Genomic DNA, 23624 nt, shown 5'->3' with positions numbered 1-23624 from the left:
ACAATTTATATTTGTTGGATATGGATAGGTTAGTTTTAGTGACTTTGACACCCATTAAAAATTGACATTGTTGCAAAAAAATTGATTTAAACTAACTTATTTCTTTTCATGACTAGGTTTAATTGTGAAGAATATTGACTTTGTGATCTAGAGATGGAAAGGACTATCAAAGACTTGTGAAAACAAACCAAATTGAGGAAACAAGTCTCATCAGCATTCACTTATGCAACTTGTAAAGAATCAGCCTAAGAACAGGAGATTGATGCAGAAAAAAGCTTCAGAACTAGCTCTTGGAACAGCAGTTAAACCAGTTGTTGTAGAAGCAGTTGCAGCAACACCTACAAAGGCAGAAAACACAGCAGCAAACACTCTTGAACCAGTTGCTGTCATTACTAATTAGAAGCTGAAATCATCCAAGAAAGAGCACCCGTGGTGCAAGAAAGAACCTTGCGCGAACTGGTAGTCCCCGTTGGTGATCAAGCACCACTTTGTATCACATATCTAGCCTTAGGAGCACTATTTGAGTTGAAATTAGGTTTGATTCACTTTCTTCCCAAGTTTAGACGGAAAGAAAATGAAAGTCCACATAAACACCTCAAAGAATTCCATATTATTTGGTCAAGCATGAGACCTTAAGGGATAACCGAAGAACATATCAAATTTCGGGCATTTCCTTTTTCACTTGACGAAGCCACAAAAGATTGGCTATTTTATTTTTCACTGGCTCAATCACTACATGGACCGAAACGGTAAAAGCTGTAACGACCCGGAAATTGGACCGCTACCGGCGCTAGGATCCAGATCGGCTTAAGGCCGCCGGGACCCGTAGCAAGCCTAACATACATCCTGTATACCTGTTAAATCCCATACATGATCAAACATATACATAAAAATTTTGAACTTTCTCTTCCATTCACCAAGCTTAACCTGTGCATGCACAACTCATAACCATAAACATCAAACCCCACACTGGAGCCCTTAACAAATGCTCCAATGGGGTAACATATCATACATAAAGCCTAGTTTACATAAACATTGATAAAACATTTTATAGATCATGTACAAAGGGATTAACCAACATATTAGGGTCAAGCACAACTCTAAACCTCATTAAACATCATTACATTACATTACTGTACTATACTTTACATTACATCATTTTCATGTCCACATCTAGCTACTACATAAAGCATGACTTCTTATTTTTGCTGACCTCCTGATTCTATCCCGTACCTGCAACCTGGGGGATTAAAGGAATGGGGTGAGCTACTAGAGCCCAGTGAGCAGAATAATAAAAACATTTAAAACATATGCTATCATGGAATGCATCACATCACAGACAAATCACATCAAGGATGAACTTGTCACCGATAGCCCACTACACATTCCAATAGTGCCAGGGGCGTAGAATGGGCCTCACTGGTCTTTCTCTTACATAGTGCCAGGGGCGTAGAATGGGCCTCACTGGTCTTTCATATCGTATCATCACTATCTCATATCATATCATATCATAGTGCGGGCTAAAGGATCATCCAACATTCATCCACATCAACAACATAATATGCAATGCAACATATTCATTATTTCTAATGCAAGCACCCTAATATATCTAATGGCATTCATGATGCGTGAATCATGCTAAAACTTTCATTATTTACTTCGAAACATAAAGAGTCATTCTACTCACCTCAAGCTAGCTCTGACAAGACACTGAAGCAGCTATCTCACTGCTGGGGTCCTCGGTTCCTCGGGTCCGAACCTATACAGGTGGACTCGAATGAGGGACCAACATACAAGAACATGACTCTAAAATACTCCTCCAAAACCCCCTAAAACACCTTAAAACAATCATAGAAAACATGCAAATGAAGGCTGAACAGGGCACTTTCGGCGGCAAGTTCGGCGGCCGAAAGTCCCTCCAGAGCCGAAACTCAGCCACTTTCGGCGGCACCTTCAGCGGCCGAAAGTCCCTTCCAGAGACGAAACTCATGCATGTTCGGCGGCACCTTCGGCGGCCGAAACTCCCTTACAGAGCCGAAAGTCCACTTTTGGGGGCAGGGTTCGGCAGCCGAAGACTTGCCTCCACAGGCAGGTTCGGCGGCCAAAAGTCGCTTCGGCTGCCAAACCTGAGTTCTTCCAAAGGGCAGAACTCAACCTCCACAATGCACAATTGCCTCCCAAACCATTCCAACTCAAAACCAACACTTCCAAAACATGCATACACACATACATAAGCTCCTAGAGGCTTCAAACTATCCTAAACCCCAACTACAACACATCAAGCATAAACAAACAACCCACATTGCTCAAAAACTCAACATAAACCCATAAACTCTATAACAACCTAAACATGCATTTCTACCCCATAAACTTTCATAAAACTTGTTTAAAACATAAAATGAGCTAAGGATCTACTCTTACCTCTTGGAGAACGAGAGGAGAGGCGATCTAACTCGGAGATGGGGGAGATCTAGCTCCTTGAGTCTCCAAGCTCCAAAACTTGCTCAAAGCTCACAAATCTTCAAAAAACCAAGCAAACACTTGTTAAAACTTGAAAGATTGGAGGAAAATCATCAAAAACGACCATGAGAGAGCATGGACTCACCGTTGGCCGAAAATGGAGAGAAAACTCGCCCGTTTCGGTCATGGAGCCCTTATATAGGGGCTGGCCAGACCACCTTCGGCAGCCTAAAGTGCCTCCAAAACTCATGCAAGTTCGGCGGTCGAACCTGAACCACTTTCGGAAGCCTAACTTGCCCCCCTAAACTATCCAATGTTCGGCGGCCGAACCTGAAAATGCCTCCATGGTCTTTTTCATTTAAAATTCAGTTTCTTTCTTACTTAAAATAATAAAACACATTAAAACATTTCATAAAAACATGATTTTACCCTTCTAGAGGTTTCCGACATCCGAGATTCCACCGGACGGTAGGAATTCCGATACCGGAGTCTAGCCGGGTATTACAAAAGCTTTCTTGGACAAATATTTCCCAACTTCCAAAACCATTGCAATAAGAAGGGAGATCAATGGCATCAAGCAAAAAGAACCTGAGGAGTTGTACGAATATTGGGAGACATTCAAAGGTTATGCACAAGTTACCCCTAATATGGCATCTTTGACCAATCCCTTATCCAGTACTTCTACGGAGGTCTTTTACCCTCCAAAAAGAGACTCATTAATGCAGCATGTGGAGGATCTATGGAGGATAAGACACCTCAAGCCATTAGAGAGTTGATTTCTATCATGGTTGCAGCTTCCAAACAATATGGAGATCAAAAGAAGCAACTTAGAAAGATGAATGAGGTAAATGTGCCTTATCTTGAATCTAAAATTTCTGAATTAACATTTATAGTGCAAAGTCCTATTGTAAGAAATAAGCAACAAGCAAGAGCATGTGGGATTTGCACAACTTATGGACATCCAATGGATATGCATCCCACACTCCAAGAAGATCAACAACATGCCAATGCCATGTGAAGTTTTGAGGGGCATCAACAACAAAGGAAGTATGACCCTTACTCCAACACATACAATCTAGGATGGAGAGATCATCCTAACTTTAACTATGCAAAATCTAATAATTTTTAGAATTTTTAGCATAATTACCCTTAATAAGTACCTCCTCAAAAGCAAAGAGTACCTCCTCAAAAGCAAGGTATACCTCTTGAAGATATTATTAAGTCTCTTGCTAATTATGTGCAAAGTTTGAAAAATCAAATGAGTTAAATGGCCACATCCATAAGTAGATTGGAGTCCCAAGGAAAGCTATCATCTCAAATAGTAGTCAATCCAAAGCAAAATGTAAGTACAATAACTTTGAGGAGTGGAAAAGAGTTGTAGAAAGTTCCATGTGGGAAGATTTAAGCAAAGCTTAGTGACAGGTCTGCAGAATGCACCTGCAAAAATTCAACAGCAACAAACAGTTCCACATGGGCAGAGATTTGGACAAACCTCAGTGACAGACCTACAGGATGCATCTGCAAAAATTCAATAAAAAAACAAAGAGAGAAAACCTGCTGCAAAAAAAAACCAGTAAAGAGAATTTTTCATTCCACCACCTTTTTTCCAAGAGGTTTGCTAAATCTAAGAAAGAAAAAAAGACTTTTCACAAGGTTGAGGTAAATATTCCTTTACTGGTGTTATTAAGCAAGTGCTTAAATATATGAATTTTTTCAAAGAATTCTGTACCAAAAAGAAAAAGCTACCCAATAATGAAAAGGTAGCCTCTAGACCAGACAGCCTTATCCGGAGATTTGCTCAAATCTAATCACAGCTGCAGCCATCTGTTATAAAGCCACCTGAATTAAAGTTAAAATTGTTACCCAATCACCTTAAATATTCATACCTAGGGGTTAGAGACACACTTCACTTAAAAGAGGAGAAACTAATCAATTAAAATGACAAATGGGCTAAAGATTAATTGGAGAATCGATAATTTTGTTTACATGTATGTGATGCTTGGTATGTATTTATTGAGCTTTGGATTTGCTCTCCATATTTTTCGCTTCTTATTGTGACGAGCATGTAATATCTAATCAAGACACTTATTTAAAGTGTCATACTCCTTGGATACTCCATTAAAAAAGTAAAAAAATAATTATGAAATTTTATTGGTAAGTACTTCAGATAGTTAATAATTTATTTCACCAATCACCTTTTGATAATTTTATCAATAAATTTCGTCGTTATTTTTTATTTTTTTTATAATATACATAGAATATATAATAATTTTATTTTACTAATTAAAATTAACTATAGAGAATTAAAAGATAAAATTGGTATGTCGTTGTAACTTTTATAAAATAATTATGATTTTTTGATAATCTAACAATGAGACATTTCAAAAAAAAAATTATGTTAATTTCTGAGTTTTAACGTAATTAGTATATTGATTTTTGTATTTTTAAAATCAAATACTTAAATTTCTAAATTTTATATCTATTAGGTCAAAAAAAAAATATAGTTAGTGATAAAAATTAATTTCTTATTCTTAAAATACCCTCTTCTTTAATTTTTTTTTTTCAAAGACAGATTTCTTAAAATCTAAAATTTACCCAACAGTAATCCATTCGTAAAATACTTCATCATGCATGGAAAAAGAAGATTAAGAGGGAGTATGCTGCAAAGGCACAATCACTCATCTAATGTGGTCCTTTCACATAGAAATGGAGATAGAAAAGAAATTCAGTACCACTGCATTTGCTTTCCTGTTTCTTCTTCAATCTAACATGTCCCTTTGTCCCTGTATTTCCAAGTACCTAGAGATAGCTTTCCATCTCTATGTCTCCTCTTTTGAAAATAAATTTCTGTTTGTGTTGTCTTGAGTTTTATTCAAAATAAAAGCATGGAATTCTGACATGGAACTTTCACTTACAGTTTGTAAAAGCTTGCACAAATTCTTGACCTATAGATAATAAGCAATCTTCAACAGCATGCAAGCCATAATGCAAATGTCAAAGTGATTATGGAGGAGAGAGTAGTGAGGGATGGTGTAGCAACAGTGTTTTGGTGGGGATTTGATTTGATGGCATTGAGAATCTAATGGTGGTGAAGTCAATGGTAGGGAAGAAGGGAAGAAAAGCATATTGTGTTTTGCATATATTTTGTTAGATAAAATATCTAAGAGAAAAATTAAGTTATTAGATGGGAGTGCTAGATTTTTTTTAGAGATTTTTTAAGTTAATTAAGGGCAATACGGTCATTTTATAATTTATTTACGATACTTATAATTAAAGGACTTTCAATTCAGAAAATGATAAAATTTAAAAATTTAAGTATTTAATTTAAAAATATATAAATTAATCTATTAATTACGTTGAAATTTAAAAATTAAAGTGTAATTTATCAAAAAAATTATTGTATACTAATATGTTGAATGTGGCTGTCTATAATAGTAAAATAGAATGAATGCATTCACAGGTTTAATTTGGTAGTTATTGTATCGGAGTAAATCTAAGAGATTTCATATTTTACTCTCGTTTGATCTTTAATTTTTAATTAAAAAAATAAACTAAATTGATAGATTATATAAAATATATTATAAAAATGACAATTGAATATTATGAAAATAGTAGAAAATCTAAATTCAAAAAGAATTTAAAAAATGTATAAAATCAAACAAGATTGTAAGCTATCATTTAGTAATTATTAAAAATTTGAAATCGAAAACAAATATTTTAGGATGAACGAAACTTCCTCTAAATGCATTAATAATTATCTTTGCAACAATTAATTACGATAAATTAAATAAATATTAGAGCAAATAAAAATATTTCTAAATATTCGGCTCAAATTAAAAAAATTAATCGAATCGAATTAATTTAAAATTTTAATTTTATTTTTTATTCACTTTGATTTGATTCGATTTTTAATTTTAAAATTTTCTATTATTTCAATTTTGTTCGATTTTAATAAAAAAAATCAAAAAAATCAAACCGAATCGATTAGTAATAATAGTATATTATTTTCAATAATATAGTGAGATTAGATCATATTAATATTAAAATATTTTGATTAAATTTTAAAATATTAAAAATAAAGTGTAAAAAATAAAAAATTTATTAAAAATTTAAACCGAACCGAATCAAAGTGAATTGATCGATTTAATTCAATTTAATTTTTTATTAAAATCAATTTGATTCGATTTTTATAAATATTAAAATTTTAAATTTAAATTTATTCGATTCGGTTCGATTTTAAACTAAATTGATCCAACCATCTGGACACAGTTTAGACTATCTTCTGCTTAACAGCATCTACGAAATGTTTTCATTTTTCTTTTTTCTTTTTATCCGATGATCGTTAAGAGCGCTGCTATAATATTGGGAGAGCGACTACACATTTAGCTGCACGAACAATGCTAGCAAATATAGTGACCGTCCCCTGGCTTATCATGAAGAAAACCAAACTAACTTTTTAAAATTTAAATTTTAGATATAAAATATTTTTTATTCACTTCGATTTGATTCGATTTTTAATTTTAAAATTTTTTATTATTTTAATTTGGTTTAATTTTAATAAAAAAAATTAAAAAAATCAAACTGAACCAATTAATAATAATAATATAATGATATTAGATTATATTAATGTTAAAATATTTTAATTAAATTTTAAAATATTAAAAATAAAATATATAAAATAAAAAATTTATTAAAAATTTAAATCGAACTGAATCAAACTGAATTGATGGATTCAATTCGAGTTGATTTTTATAAATATTAAAATTTTAATTTTAAATTTATTCGATTCGGTTTGATTTTAAATTAAACCGATCCAACCATAAAGGACACAGTTTAGACTATCTTATGCTTAAGAGCTTCTGCGAAATGTTTTTCGTTTTTTCTTTTTCTCCCATGATTGTTAAGAGCGCTGCTATAATATTGGGAGAGCGACTACACATTTAGCTGCACGAACAATGCTAGCAAATATAGCGACCGTCCCCTGCCGTATCATGGAAAAAACAAAAATCTAACTTTTTAAAATTTAAATTTTAGATATAAAATATTTTTAAAATTTAAAAAAAAAATAATTTTAATGGATATGCGAACGTATCAATTCAAATTAATTGAGTGGGCAATCTATAAATTTAAATATATAATTATATATATATAAAAAAATATTTGTCTAGCTGTAAATGGTTGAACTATTTAAATAAGTAATATAGTTTAAATTGAATGTTATTTGAAAATGAATTATTTAAAAGTGATTGAATTAATATAAATAAATTAATACTATATTTTATTAAAATTATATAATTTTTTTTATTATGCATTGAAGCATTTTTAAAATGTTTTTAATAGATAGTATATATAAAACAAGAGGAGAGACTCGATCTCTCCACTGGGATTGAGTGCGTAGATTAGAGAATCTAAGCTATAATCACGTAATTAATTCAAAGATAATAAGATAAATCATATGAAATTATATAATAAAGTGAAAAAAAAATTGTAAAAACCTGTATTTATAAAAAAATAAAAAATAAATTTATGCTATAATCCATCCGTTTAACTAATTAAATACGTAATTATTATATGTTATCCTCATATTTTCCTATAAAACATAATGTGCCCTGTTTTCCATTTAATATGGGAGTTGCTTTATTATTAAGACGGTCTGTTTCTATGAGAAATTTTAAAAATAACTCAATTGAGGGATCTGTTTTTATGTTTTTTAATTTCTATAATAATAAGCTTAGGAGAAGAAGAGACTTTTTCGAAAAGAAAATCGAAAAAGAAAGATGAGACTTTTTTTAAAAAGAAAATCGATGAAGAAACATATAAAAGGATTGATAGAATGAAAAGTTTATTTAGACGACTGTCGACGAGATTTAGACGATATTCCGAATATATTAATTTAAGACAAGATGATCAAAAAGTATTGTTCTATTAGTTCTTTGAAGCTGAAAATTGTGCCTTCCAAAAGCCTCTTATTCTTTGACTAAATAGAGATTAGCTAATCTCTTCATGTTGTAACAATTTTTTTATCACTTGCTATTTTTCTTTCTACTGCACAATTTTTCTAGTAGGATACAATTTGTAAAGTATATCCAGACAAATCACAAATTTCTATTTCTGCCCTTTGGAAAAGTAAATTTCAACTTATCAGTAAGCATTGGAATATGTATTAATTGTTTATTTTTCCAATATTCTCAAATAGAATAAAAGAAATAAGAAAAGATTTTATCCGAAAACTTTTTAAAAAATTGAATATATTAAATTTATAATCTATTTTTATTTTAATTAATTTCATTCAATTTATTAGTTTAAATTTCTTTTTCAATTTTTTATTTACTTAAACTCTTTATTTTATCTTTAGCTTTGTCATAGTAATGGATTAGTAAAAAAGAAAAAGTTTCCCATAAACTAAATTAAATTTCTTAAAATTATTAATTGAACTAAATTAACTTATTGTTAATTTAATCGAATTTCTAATTAATTTAACTATTTTTTTCGAATTAATTAAAATTTTCTTTTCCTTAGAAATTGCCAAACAAAAGTACTGGTGCTTCGTTTTTCATTGGTTACTATTTTGTTTTGGTTTCTGTGAAGTATGAGATGAGGGTTATCTGATTGTCTCCGCCTCCAGTAGAAGACATGTCAGGAACTCAGTAATTCAGTACATTTTGCCCAGTAACGGACTCAGTTACTTTAAAGGTATATTCTCCGTCATCTTTAACAGTTAAACTTTACGGATACTTTTACTGCCAGAAGAACCGAGCTGTCATTTTCTAAGCATTTTTTGGGAAGGCTCAATCAAGTCGGCTGATTCTTTAAAATAAATGTATTTACATTTTTTTATTTATTTTATTTTTATATTTTAAACAATTATTATTTACATTTTACTGTCTACACAAACTAATACTTCTGTTTATAATTTTTATTTATTTTATATTTTTATATATTAAAAATATAATTTTTTTATTAACTATTTAATTATATTTTTTAAATATATTAAATTTTATTAAATATTAAAAAATTTAAAAAAAATATTAAAATCTTATTTAGATACTTTAGTCTTTTAAAATAAATAAAAGTATGTATGTGTGGATATTCGATCGGTTCAGTTTAAAATTAAACTCAATTGAATAAATTGAAGATTGAAATTTTAATATTTATAAAAATAGAATTAAACTGATTTTGATTAGAAATTAAATGGAACGGAATCAGTCTGATTTGATTCGGTTCGATCAATTTAAATTTTTAATAAATTTTTTATTTTTTATATTTTTTAATATTTTAAAATTTAATTGAAATATTTAAACTGTGATATGATCTAATCTCTTTATATTATTAAAAATAATATATTATTATCATTAATCGATTCGATTTTTTTAATTTTTTCTTATCAAAATCAAACTAAATCGAAATAATTGAAAATTTTAAAATTAAAAATTAAACCGAATTAAAATAATAAAAAATCAAACTGAATTTTTAAATTAATCTAATTTAGTCGATTTTTTTGGTTTAAATCGAATATTGCTCACCTGCAAATATGAATTTAAAAGAATTTTAAAATGCGAATTTAGAGAACTAAAACTAATACACAGTATCATCTAAAAAAAATAAGAATAATACAAGTATTTTTATTAATTCTGTTATTAATTTACGTGCGTGTTTGGATTATAAAAAAAACGTTATTATTTTTCAAAAAAAAAATAACGTTATTATTGAGAAAAAAATATAAATCTTGTAATAAAATAAAAATATTTCTAAGATTTTTCTAAGTAGTAATTAATAGAATCTCAAGTCCAACTATAAAATCTTAAGTGTGGTGACAAAGTTTATAAGCAGGCAATGTACAATAAGATGCTAATAAGAATTTTTGTTTTCACAGTCCATGCCAATATAAATATATAAGAAATAACATGCTTGGGGAGGTAGGTGAAGCTTTTTCACACTTCCCCTATCATTTTTTCTATATAAGGGGTTGTGGGGCTTTCATTTCTCCCACACCTCTTCATATTTTTCTAAAGTTTCTTTCTCTAAACAAAGCTTTCAGTTTCTTGGCAGCTTAATAAGGTGGTTTTATTTCTGCGAGAAATTCCAAAAATGGCTCAATTGAGAGAGCTGTTTTTATGTTTTCTAGTTTCTATAACAGTAGCAGCAGGAGGAGGAGGCTTTTTCGAAAAAGAAACAGGTGAAGAAGCACGAAGAGAGGCTGATAGAGTGAGAAGCTTGCCTGGACAACCGCCAGTGAAATTCAGGCATTATTCCGGATATGTTAATCTGAGACACAATGATCAGAAAGCATTGTTCTACTGGTTCTTTGAAGCCGAAGATAATGTCTCTCAAAAGCCACTTGTTCTTTGGCTAAATGGAGGTTAGCTAATCTCTTCATCTTGTAATAATTTTTTTTATCACTTTCTATTTTTTTTTTCCTATTCTACACAAATTCATAAGGCATATTGTCACATATAAATCATCAATTTCTATTTCCGCACTTTGAAAAAAAGTAAAATTCAACTTATCATTAAGCATTGGAATATGTATTAATTGTTTATTTTTCAATATTCTCAAATAGAATAAAAGAAATAAGAAAAGATTTTCCCTGAATTTCCAACTGAATTTAAAAATGCAATTATCACATCTATCAATAGCTATTTCGCTTTTTGTTTTTTTTTGCAAAATTTCTCCTTGGGCTTGTGAAGGACAGGAATTGGGGCCCATGATAAAATTATAGAATGGAAGAAGGTGCATCTAAAAGTAAAGAGTGGGTCAGCAGTGTTTTGCTTTGTCTTTGTTGTGATGCGTGTGTGACTAATGATATATGGTCAATGAGCGTAACCCATTACCATTTGTGTCTGTTTGAAAGAATCGAAAGCAATTTTTGAAAATTGAAAAAATTCACATTCACTTTTTCTTGTCTTTTTTTTTTAATTTTCCACCAACAGTATCTCTCCATATAAATAATTTCAAAGTGGTCCCTCTCTACCACTATTATGAACATGTTACTTGTTTTGTCAGGACCTGGATGCTCCTCAATAGCTTATGGTGCAGCACAGGAACTTGGCCCTTTTCTTGTTCGGAGAAATGGAAGTCGGCTTATTCTTAACAAGTATTCTTGGAACAAAGGTATATTATTACTTGCCTTTGACATAGAAATTAATTATCATACATGCAAATGAGTGCTCTGAATTTTAATTAATTAATTAATTATATATGTAGCTGCAAATATCTTATTTCTGGAAGCACCTGTGGGAGTGGGCTTTTCATACACGAACAATTCCAAAGATTTGCGTAAGCTTGGTGATCGAGTTACAGCAGAGGATTCTCATGCTTTCTTAATAAATTGGTTCAAAAGGTTCCCAAGTTTCAAATCTCATCCCTTTTATCTCGCAGGGGAGAGCTATGCTGGTATGCGTTTTTATTTTTTATTTTTAAAAAAAGCTATTAATTTCCTTAATATTATTATTATTATAATAAATCATCTCTTTATCCTCTTATCAGGTCATTATGTACCCCAGTTAGCTGAGCTCATCCATGATAGAAACAAAGCAGCCACCAAAGACTCTTACATAAACCTCAAGGGTTTCATGGTACGTCTATGGTTAAATTAATTAATGTTAAACTTTTGCTCAATAATTAGTATAGGGGTGACTTGGTGACATAATTGTTGATGGATATTTTGGAATTAACTATTTTATTAGGTTTTATATTTATTAAATGGAGGATATCTGAATATGGATATATGATTAGTTGTTAGTAAATTATATGAAGTGTATGGATATAATATGGAGTGTGTACTACTTATTATTATATTTTGATGTTATTTGAATTATTTTATAATTTAATTATTATATTTGATTAAGTATATTAGGTTAGAAGTCGTTCATTAATTTGGATTTTATGATTAATTGATTGAATTTTATGATTAATTAAATATATTAGATTTAAATCAATTCTTATTAGGCTCAAATTATAGTATAATTCAATGAAATTAGAGAAAAAGCTCAAAAATCGATTTTAAAATGAACCGAATCAAATCAGTTCGGTTCGATTTAATTCAGTTTTCTATCTTATTTAATTCGGTTCGGTCTACAATTTAAAACAATTCAGTGAAATCGGTTTTAGTCGATTCGATTCGATACCAAACCAAACCGACCGATACACACCCAATCTATAGTTACTATGCTCAATTTTCAATTTTTACTCTCAGTAAATGAGTAGAAAAAATAATAAAAAATCGAGTAAGTGATAAAATTGAAACTTTTATCTAACTTGAGATACAACTATTATCAAATTATTTTTTTTTATTTAATGTAAGCATTATACATGTAACTATCGTAATTCATATGAAATTTTTTACAATCTGTATCATAGTAAATTCTAATTTTTGCATATTTTATAATTTGTGAATGAGAAACAGATTGGAAATGCTGTGATTAATGATGAAACGGATTTATTGGGGATCGTGGATTACGCATGGAGTCATGCGATAATATCGGACCAGCTATATCACAAAGTAAAGGAATGTGCTGTTATGCAAACAGAAGCCGATGCTTCTGCAAGCAACTGCGCAGCCCATTTCAAAGGGTTCATGGATGCCTATTCTGGGATCGATATTTATAGCATCTATACTCCAGTTTGCCTTACTTCTTCTCAAACCTCCAGAAAACTCGTCTTCGGTCCTCGTCGCCTTGCAATATATGTAAGATAACCGACCAACTTCTTTTTCTTTGCTTTATTGCTTCTATGAAATCAATTTATAAATACTTACTTGAAAATTATAAATTTTTAAAATTTTAAATAATTATATATTTAAATAAAATATTCTAATACTCAAAATTCCACTGACCAAACCATTAAATTCGAAGCGACACTGGACCACTAGTCTGCTAGCAAGAATTACTATAAAAAGAATTAATAACCAGAGTAATTCAACGCTTCAATTATCGCTGTAACAGTAAAGAGAGTGAATGTTATCTATTTGTCTCAACGCTTCTTGCTTTCAGGACCTATGGCACAGCCTACCATCAGGCTACGATCCCTGTACTGAAGCCTACGCGGAAAAGTATTTCAACAGAGAAGATGTGCAGAGGGATCTTCATGCCAATGTCACCAAATTGTCCTATCCTTACACAACTTGCAGGTATTAATGAACTTTTCCTAACGACTTTATTATTAATTTTTTTAATTTCATGCAATTTAAGTAGAATTTAGGCAGAAAAAGTTAAATATTATATCACCTGGAACATTCAAACATTTATTGAGAGCATGTGTCAAATCATTGAAGCATAGCTTTCTTTCTGATTCACTGCCATGGATAATAAATGTAATATGGCAACGGAAAGGTTGAAAACTCCTTTTCATCTCCTTCAATATTTTTCACCCACTATTCTCCAATCATTCCAACTGCCAACGCCTGATTACTGGAAACCACACAAAATAACAAAACTAGGCAATATCTTGTCCAATGTCACTACTCCTGTCTTCTTTCCATTTGGTGCCTTGATTTTATCAAATTTCTCTTAGGCTCTGTATTTACCACAGATGTCACTCAAAGGTTACATGCTTTTCACCAGTTTATTTTACCTTTTTTCTTTTTCTCCCTTTTCACCAACTTGTACGAAAAAGATTTCAGCCAGTTTAGCCCTTATTTTTTATTTATTAAAAATAAATAATAATTTTTAATTTTTAAAAAACATTTTAAAAGAAATTATAAAAAAAATCTATATATATTTTTTTAATTCTATGTATGCTATAAAAATTACTAATTAAATCATGTATTTTGTAACTCTTACCAATTTTATACCACCATTGAGAAAAATTGTTCTCACTAGCAGAAACACTACACAGGTATCATATAACCAATTCCTTATTAGCCTTGCATCAATTTTACACCACATAACCATGTTACAAAAGCTTGGTCCAATCCCTAAAATAATTTCCTAAATCTCTAAATTACTTCTCAACTAATACTCAATACCCTTTAAAAATGATTTAATAATTATTTTAGAGAATGAAAATTCAAGAAATTAGTTTAGAGTTTGCGTCTATAAATGAGACAATAGTTTTCTCCAACAGTGGACATAAAATAAATAGCAGCTAAAAAATTGATGAATTAAGTAAATTTTTTTAGTAGTCATTTTTATTATTTTAAATTAACGCAAATTTACATTTATATTTTAATTTTTTTTCTTAAATAATAAAGCTAAAATTAGAAGATTAGACACGACTTTAGTTAATGGATTAAATTAAAATTAAAAAAGTTAAATACAATATATTGCTTAAAATTTTATTTAATTAATAAAATAATCATTTATAATAAATATTTAATTTTAATATGTTTTTATTTATTATTAAATATCATCTTTTTGTCGATTATCGTATTTGCTTTTCAATCATAAAAAATAGAGGCGTCTAAACTTATTTAAATAAATTTTGAATTATTTTTTATTTTGTTTAAAATAATTAACTCAAATTATAAATTTTATAATTTTATGTTAGCTATAATAAAATTTTTAAATAATTTTTCTTTTATATGAGATTCCACATAATATACAATACTTTTAAAATTTTAAAAGGAGTGTAGCATGAATTCCCATTATTTGAATGATATATATAGCGATTGTGTGGGTGGCTTTGGCTTGAGTTTGAGAGATGGAATAGATGTCATGGTGTTTAAGTTTGAGCATCAAGCTGTTGACAATCGACCTAAATTCAAGCTTGGAGCAAGTGAGCTTAGGAGCATAGTTATTGGAGCACCTATATGTTGTTTCTATTGCATTCCAATTCCATATTGATATTTTATTAATGGATTTTAAAATCTAGATGAAAATTTCACGTTCTTCATAAGTTTTTTTATTGCTTGTCAACGGATGACCAATAAATTTAAAAATTTATTAGTAAATTACAAACACATTTTTTAAAAAAATAGCAATGGTGATATTTGTGAGATTAGATTGATGACGTGACTGTAATGAGATTATGTTGTGATTACTAGAATCTGCAAGGGAGAAAATGTGAGATGATGGTGGGTGCTTACAATAGTCATTCAGATGCTTAAATCAGTATCGTGACGAGTAGAGTGAATGCAACAAATTGCTTAAAGTTTTAGTGTTAGATAATAGCGTACCTTTGCTTCTGGGACTATTTTCTTTTTATATTATAAAAAAATGGAGATAAATATAATGTTTCTAGAAATTTGGTGATGATGTGACCGACTGCTTGGTAATGGATATCACAAGCTAATAGGTTGATGATCCCGCGATCTTAAGCGAAGCAGAAAAGTATCTAGTAACGGTAACCCTATGCCAAAACTCGGCCTATCAAGGGAAGACGAGTCTTAACGATGACAGTCTAGGTGTTAAAGTGTCCGGGTCTCCCTTTCCATAACTGGACCACATCTCCTACTTGTCAGATCCCTCTTTGGGCGGATGTTATGTAACATCAGAGGTTCCCTGTTAGTCTTCGTTTCTTCAAATTTGAAGAGGTTATCTTTTACCGAGGTCCGGGACACATGGCCCCTTGAGATTGGCCCTTTGCTACTTACTTTGCCTCGCATACTGGTCCTTTTAACGGTTGCTGCGATGTTTATCGTGTTGCATTTAATGTCTGTCGTCGAAACTACCTTTATAAAGGCCCATCATCTTCTTCAAGCATCCCTTTTACTATTGTTTTGCAACTTCTTTTTAAGAGAAATTCACTCCTTCGACTCCCTTCTTATTTCCATTAAGGTCTTTACTTACTTCACGATAACTTTGTTGTCCTTTTAATTGTGGATAGGAACATTTCCTTTACCCCTAGCAAGGCCTCTGTTTCTAGTTCCTCTTCGAATGGCTCCATCCGAGTGCTAGCCTCCATTGTTCCATTGAGGGAGACCTCCAAAAATGATGGTGGCTCCTTTAGTGATATTCCATCTGTCTTCTCGGATAGCGACGTAAATCGTTTGTATAATACCTATCACATTCCTCAGGATTCTTTTCAAATTTTCGCTCCTTCTCCCCGTATTCGTACTAACGACTTGATTCCTACTAATGACACTATTATAGTTTTCGAGGAGCAGTTGAAGGCGGATCTCTGTTTCCCTTTAGACCCCTTCTTTGCGGAGATCCTTCAATTTCACAAGTTTTCTGTCGCTCAGCTCCATCCAAACAATTGGAGGATCTTGGTAGCTTTTTGATTTGTGTATTTTAATAATCACATTGAACCTAGTGTAGCACTTTTCTTCTAGTTTTATCAATTGGGTACTTGTAAGAATGAGGAGTTCTGGTACTTTAGCAGTAAAAAATATTCGAATATTTTTTTACTGAATGCCTTCTCCTTTAAAACAATGAAAAAAAAAGTTTTTTTTGTCTTCCTTAATCATACTCCAAGGGTTTTGGGCTCCTTCAGGCTAGTTAGCACTACTGGGTAAAGCTGAAGAAAGATGGAGTTTGCTCGAGGAGAGAGGAGGACGAAGCTTTAGCTTCTCTTATGGCAATGGCCAAATCTTTAAAGAAGATTGATATCACCCAGGCGGTGAGGAATGTTGTTTTCTCCTAGCAGAGTCATCTGCCGGCAAGCCAGACCCGCGCTCCTCACACGCTCAGTGCACCCTTACCTCATGATCGGGGTACTTCTTCTTTCATTCTTTTTATTTTCTAAATTGGCTATCTTACTTACTTTTCCTCTTATTTTGCAAACATGGCCGAGTCAAACAGATTTGCTGAGGCAGTACGTGTTGCTCGAAAGGGCAAGACTGTTGCTGCCAGTCCCCTTGCTAAGCGCACTTGCCTTTCGAAGGAGGTGATTATACTTCCCCCTCCCCCTTCCCAGCCTACGGCCGAGGAGCTGGCACCCTTCAGCCAGAGTCTTTGGTTCTGGATACTACTACTCCTACCCCAGCCCCTATACTACCTACCGATGCCCCTTCATCCTCTGCACCTAGGGCTGAGTCTTCCTAGCCTGCTAGTATTCAACATTTGGCCTTGGCGCTAAACAGGACGTCCTTTCTCTTTGATGACCCTTCTCTGAGCCTCCTGCTTATCAAGAGTGCCCTGAGGCCCATAGATCGCCATCACTTGAACGAGATTGAGATGGGCGAACTATTCATTAATGCTATTCATTCTGCGTTGGAGGGTGCCCTTTGTGCCTATGTGGTTAAGGAGCATTTTAGAGTTTTGAGGTGAGAGTTTGGCGCCAACCAGATGCACAGGGAGCTTTTGGCCGAGGAATGCTCAAACTTGAAGGCCCGGGTCATCAAAGTTGAGGGTACGATGAAGGAGACCCTAGAGTCGATAGACAAGCTTCAGCCTGACCTTGACGACCCTTGCCTCTAACTTGGGTCTTGAGAATCGGGCTAAATCTGCTGAGGACCAGGTGGTCTTGTTGCAATGCTAGGTCTTGGAGCTGCAGACTCAAGCTGAGGAAGCCCGGGCTGCCTCCACCAGGGTAATTGAGCTCGAGGCGAAACTCTAGGAGATAATGACCCAGGGCGGGGAGATGTTTATCTAAGGCTAGGATTCTATGAAGAAGGAACTGATGAATCATTTCCCTTCCAAGGATTTTTTCTGGATAGGTGACATCCTTCCAGAGGAAGAAAATGAGGGTGGAGGAAAACGCTATGAAGATACTCCCCTTAAGGATGAGCATGGTGAAGTTATACCCTCTGACCAGGTTTCCCCTGTAATAAACACCAAAGATATCAATGTAACGGAGACTTGGGCAGAGGAGGCTGATGACCCTGTCGTTTTGTAAATTTATATATATCTTTTAATGAGAATATTGCCTTTATTTTTGTTTAGGTGTTTTGACATTTCCTGCATATGGTATTTTTCAAGGGGAGAAAGGTTTGCCCAAGGATCTAACACCCGTTTATTATGCCTAGCCATTAACCCGTCTTGGAGTTGTGAAGTAAGAAATTTAGGGAATTTCTAGAAAAGCGCTAATGCCTTGAACATACTGTATTAGCTCAGTTGGTTAGAGCATCATCCAGTTATGATTCGTGGCCTAGCGAAAACTATCTTGACTCATGGGACCAACGTTCGAGTGTTTTGGCGAAAATTGCCTTGTGACTTGGCCCGGTGAAGATTTGCCTTGTAGCCTTAATTCATGGGACCAACATCCGAGTGTTCTGGCGGAAACCACCTTGTGACCTGACTTGGCGAAGATTTTCCTTGTGGCCTTGATTCATGGGACCAACGTCGTCATGAGTATTGACAAGAACACTCGGCATAACACAAAATCATTTACATCTTGAAGTTGCATAGTCGTCCTGAAGATGGCTAGATGGCTTTGAGGGTCTGTCGTTCCCTCATACTTATCCAAACTAGGCAGCTTGAACTTAACGGGAAAAGTTTCTGCAAGTATTTCTTCCAAAAGAGGTGAGACTCCATCTAAACTAAAATCCTCTTCCAATTCTTTTTGATATCTTTGTACGGCCCGTACTAACTTCCAATCCATTCTTTTCGGAGTCTCATCTGATTCATCTTTAGATTTGGACTTACCTTTGTGCTGCACTTTGGTCGCTTCCGTCTGGGCCCTTGGAGTGTCTACAGAAGCTTCATCTCTTCTTCCGGGGTCCATCTTAGATGCCTTTTCTCGGGCCTTATATTGTCTGAGAGTGGCCTGCAACTTTTGAATATACTAGAGTATCTGCTCATTGTTCAAATTATTAAGGTCTATTTCATTGACCATTAGGAGTGTGTTTTCTCAGTTGTCTGGGACAAAGAAAATGATGACTTCCTCATTGGTAGCAATATTAGTAGCGGCTGTAGGGTTACTGGCCATTTTGAGAGTGAGAGAGAAGGAACAGGAACCGATCACAATCCAAATGAATGAAGGGGATTCAATGGACCTCCTAGCAGCGAAACCAAATGATATTGCTGAGATTAGATTGATGACGTGGCTAAAATGGGACTATGTTGTGATTGGCTAGAACTTGTAAGGGAGAAAATATGAGGTGGTGGTGGGTGCCCACGGCAGCCACTCTGACGCTCAAGTTAGTATCGTGATGAGTAGAGAGAATACAATGAATTTCTTAGAATTTTAGTGTTAGAGAATAGCGTATCTTTACCTCTGGGATCGTTTTCCTTTTATATTGTAAGAAAATAGAGATAAATATAGTATTTTTTAGAAATTCGACGATGATGTAGCCGATTGCTTGGTAATGAATATCGTCAGCTAATAGGTTAATGATCTTGCGATCATAGGTGAAGTGGAAAAAATCTAGTAACGGTAACTTTGTGTCAAGACTCGGCCTTTCAAGAGAAAGCGAGTCTTGATGATAGTCCAAATGTTAAAATATATGGGTTTCCCTTTTTGTAATAAAACCGCGTCTCCCACTTATTACATCCCCGCCATGTAACCTCTGTCTTGTGATGACAACTCATAACTTGACAACTCATAACTTATTTAACATGAAGTTCAAATCCAAATTTACTACTTAATTGGTCGGTGATTCATATTCATACATGCTAACATTATCTTTCCATACAACATTTTTTTTTTATTCTATCATTTTGTTTCTTTCCCATTTTTTTTCCTTTCTTGTCATGCATTTTATTTTTTATCATTTATTTTTTCATTTTCTTTTCTTGAATCATCATTTTTCTCTTTTTATTTTTTTTCTCTTATTTTTATTTTTTATCATTTTGTCTCATTTTCTTTCTTTTATATCCTTTTTCTATCATTTTATTTCTTTTATTCTCATTTTCAATTTTTTTATTATTTCTTCACATTTTCTTTTTTTTAATTTTCTTCCTTTGACTTTATAATTTTTTTTTTCATTTTCTTTTCTATTCTCTTATTTCTTTCTTTTTTCAGTTTTTCTCTATAATTTTCTTGTTATGTAATTTTTTTCTAATTTTCTTTCTTTTTCTTCTTTTCTACCCTCTTTTATCATTTTGTTTCTTTTTTTTATTTATTTTTCTATCATCTTCTTTCACTATCTACTTACTTTCCTCCTATTTCTCTACTCTCTCTTATGTTATAATTTAATAATTTCATTTTATTATTTTAATTTTTTTCTGTTTCAAATTCATTTAAATTCGGAAGAAATCAGAATTTAAGATGATAGTGTGTGAGGCTTTGAGGTGTTTGGGAGCACCAAAAGCAAATGAAGGTAGCAATTAATTTCCACTTAGGGAATCTCTATAAGAGGATGATTGGTAGTCCTTTAGTTCCTAGAGATGGTAATAAGCCCATACCAAGTATTTTAAAAATTGTATTAGTAATTTTTTAATATTATTCATTATAATTTGAAATTAATATAAATGCACATAGAAGATTAAAAAATAATTAAAAATAATAAATTAAAAAATAATTAAAAATTTTAAAATTTTTATGTATTAATATTTTTATTTATATATTATATGAATATTATATAGTATTTTTACGTTAGAAAGACACATTTCTCCTGATTTAGATTTTAAGTAGAATATAGTTGCAATAAAATTTATAATTTTAAAAAATTTTAGACTTTTAAAAATTTGAATTAAATTATAATATAAACAAAAGTTTTAGATTTCTATGATTAAGATAAATATAATTTTTATGCTTAGTTTGTGTATTCTTTAATTTATATTTTTATAATCATTATTTATATTTGATTCCTTAAATTTAATGGCTACGGCTAAAAATAATCTCTTTGAGAATATGCTTTGCAGCCGTGTGATTCAGAGGTGGAATGACGCGCCGGATACAATACTGCCAATCATTCGTAAGCTCATGAATGCTGGATTACGCATTTGGATCTACAGGTACTTCTAAATATTCCCTTAATCTATTTTTCAATTAATTATTAAATAATTTTTTTTATATCTATATAATAAAAGTTTTTTAATTAAAAAATTTTAAATCCTTTTATTTCAAATAAGAATTTTGTTTATTGAATTTTTACAAAAATTTTAATTTCAAACGAAAGGGAAAAGATATATTAAATAAAAAAAATTTAAATATTTACGGTAATTTATATTTATATTTAAAATTTAAAATTTTAAATAATAAAATTAAATATTTTTAATTTATTATAATTATAACCCCAAGTACTAAATTGAATCTGAAAAAACTAATATCAAATTATAATATAATTTTTAAAATTTTATATTAATAAATATATAATTTTTTAATTGAAATTTTATATTAAAAATACATTTATTATATATTTATCATAAATAATATTAAATAAATATTTATTTTAAATAAATTTTTCACGATATAAAATATTACATATAAAGTATTTTATTATAAATTCATTATAAATTATTATATATATTAAATATTATATATTAAAGTATTTTATTAAAAATTCATTATAAATTATTATGTATATATGTTTAACATATGAAAAATTATATTTTATATTAATAATATTAAATAAAATAAAATATTATATATTTTAGTAGGTAAAGTTATTTTGTTATAATTTTTATAAAAATTTAAATATATTAATCGTGTTATAATTTTGAGATATTTAATATTTTTATTTTATTTATATATATACACAAGTAAATTTGTAATATATATTAATTTATTTGTTAATTTAATAAAAAATATATTTTATACTAATAATATAAAATAAAATAAAATATTATATATTTTATACTATAATTTTTTTATATTTTAAATTTTTATTAAATTATACTTTGTGCATAAAAATGAGAATGAAAAGTAAATTATGGGATTAATAAAAAACTGCATTATTAAAATAAAAACATGTATTTTAAGAATTATTTTATTAGTTAAATAAAATTTTAAAGATTATGTTGTAATTTTTTGGTAACTTTTATATTTAATTTAATTATTTTGGTTATAATAGAAAAAATGAAAAAAAAATAATTTTATTATTTAAAATTTAAAATTTAAAATTTTGAATATAAATATGAATTATGTAGACGTTTAAATTTTTTTATTTAATAAGTTTTTTGAAAAATAATTTTACATGACACGTGAGCTATATATTTTTTGCTCAAAATTGATTAAGACAAATAATTAAAATTAAAATAAATGTGAAAAGATTATTTTATTGTCCGAAATCTTCAGATTAGAATATAAATGTAAAAATTGATAAACGTTTAAATTTTTTTTTAATATGCCTAATTTAAAACATTTTAATTTGTAATATATTTACTGAGTTTTAAAAAAATCTATAACTTAGTTCTTACTTATTTAATATTAAATAATTTAGTATATAAATTCAATTCATCGATATTCAACTATTAATTGAAGAGATCAATTAAAATTAAAATGATTAAATTATTATAAATATTAAAATTATAAAGTTAAAATTATTATAAATTATTAAAATTAAAAGAATTTAATAACTAATAATAAATTTTAATAAAATGATAATTTTATTAACACAATAAAATGTTATAAACTAAATTATTTATTATTAAAATGATAAAAATTAAATTTAAAAATTTTAATAAATTTTAAAGATTATGTTATAAATTATATGCTAACCAATTTTAGCAATTGTATATTATGAAGATAAAAAGATTTGTTAAAAATCTTAATGTTGCAGTGGAGACACAGATGGGAGAGTGCCAGTGACATCGACAAGGTACAGCATCAACAAAATGGGGTTAAAAACAAAGAAAGAATGGAGAGCATGGTTTCATAAGAGTCAGGTGGCAGGGTGGGTGGAGACATACGAGGGTGGCCTCACTTTGGCCACTGTGAGAGGCGCTGGCCATCAGGTCCCTGTCATTGCACCTCAACAGTCTCTCTCTCTATTTTCCCATTTCCTTTCTGGCAACGCCCTGCCAGATCTTCCCTTCTAATTACGATGCAGTCCAGCTCACCACCCATCAATATTATCATTATATATTCACTGTTTTCAACAAAGTTTGGACTCTCTTCTTTTTATCTGACTAATTATCATTTCTATGTAGACTTTTGGATTGTTGCATTTTAGAGATAAAAATGATGTCATCTCTGTCGATTGCATCCTGCTATATTAATTATTCCTCCCCATTATGATTTCTAAATTTGCAACAATTTTAAATTGAATTATGAATTTATAGGTATATTTCAAAAACCCTTTTATTTAACATAAGAACAAATTTCATTGAAAATGTTAGTGAAAGAGAAACTGACACAGAGAAGGCGAGAGATGATGAATTTTGTTTGCTATGTTGCCCTCTATTGGTAGTAGATGCCTATTGTCTTTGTTGTTTGTGGGTAGTTTATTTCTTGGAGTG

General features: G+C 30.6%; 1 protein-coding gene across 1 annotated transcript; it reads left to right on the top strand.

Annotated features, from left to right (window-relative positions):
* The first annotated feature begins 10408 nt into the window (after positions 1–10408).
* On the top strand, positions 10409–23378 carry LOC110625995 (serine carboxypeptidase-like 35). The gene is made up of 8 exons (XM_021771718.2): positions 10409–10819; positions 11464–11571; positions 11665–11853; positions 11947–12035; positions 12866–13147; positions 13452–13588; positions 21087–21179; positions 22946–23378. The coding sequence occupies exons 1-8, from the start codon at positions 10549–10551 to the stop codon at positions 23202–23204; spliced, it is 1428 nt and encodes a 475-aa protein (XP_021627410.1). The 5' UTR covers positions 10409–10548; the 3' UTR covers positions 23205–23378.
* The last annotated feature ends 246 nt before the right edge of the window (positions 23379–23624 follow it).

Source organism: Manihot esculenta, chromosome 11 (assembly GCF_001659605.2).
Source record: "Manihot esculenta cultivar AM560-2 chromosome 11, M.esculenta_v8, whole genome shotgun sequence".
In the NCBI taxonomy this organism is placed as follows: Eukaryota; Viridiplantae; Streptophyta; class Magnoliopsida; order Malpighiales; family Euphorbiaceae; genus Manihot; species Manihot esculenta.
This window is presented reverse-complemented; position numbering and strand designations above follow the sequence as displayed.

What these genes read in the sequence shown, in the direction of transcription:
- LOC110625995 (XM_021771718.2), top strand. Translation starts at nt 10,549, where the DNA reads ATGGCTCAATTGAGAGAGCTGTTTTTATGTTTTCTAGTTTCTATAACA. An exon ending in TAAACCTCAAGGGTTTCATG is followed by an intron (nt 12,036 to 12,865) that starts GTACGTCTATGG and finishes AATGAGAAACAG; the next exon opens with ATTGGAAATGCTGTGATTAA. An exon ending in TATCCTTACACAACTTGCAG is followed by an intron (nt 13,589 to 21,086) that starts GTATTAATGAAC and finishes TATGCTTTGCAG; the next exon opens with CCGTGTGATTCAGAGGTGGA.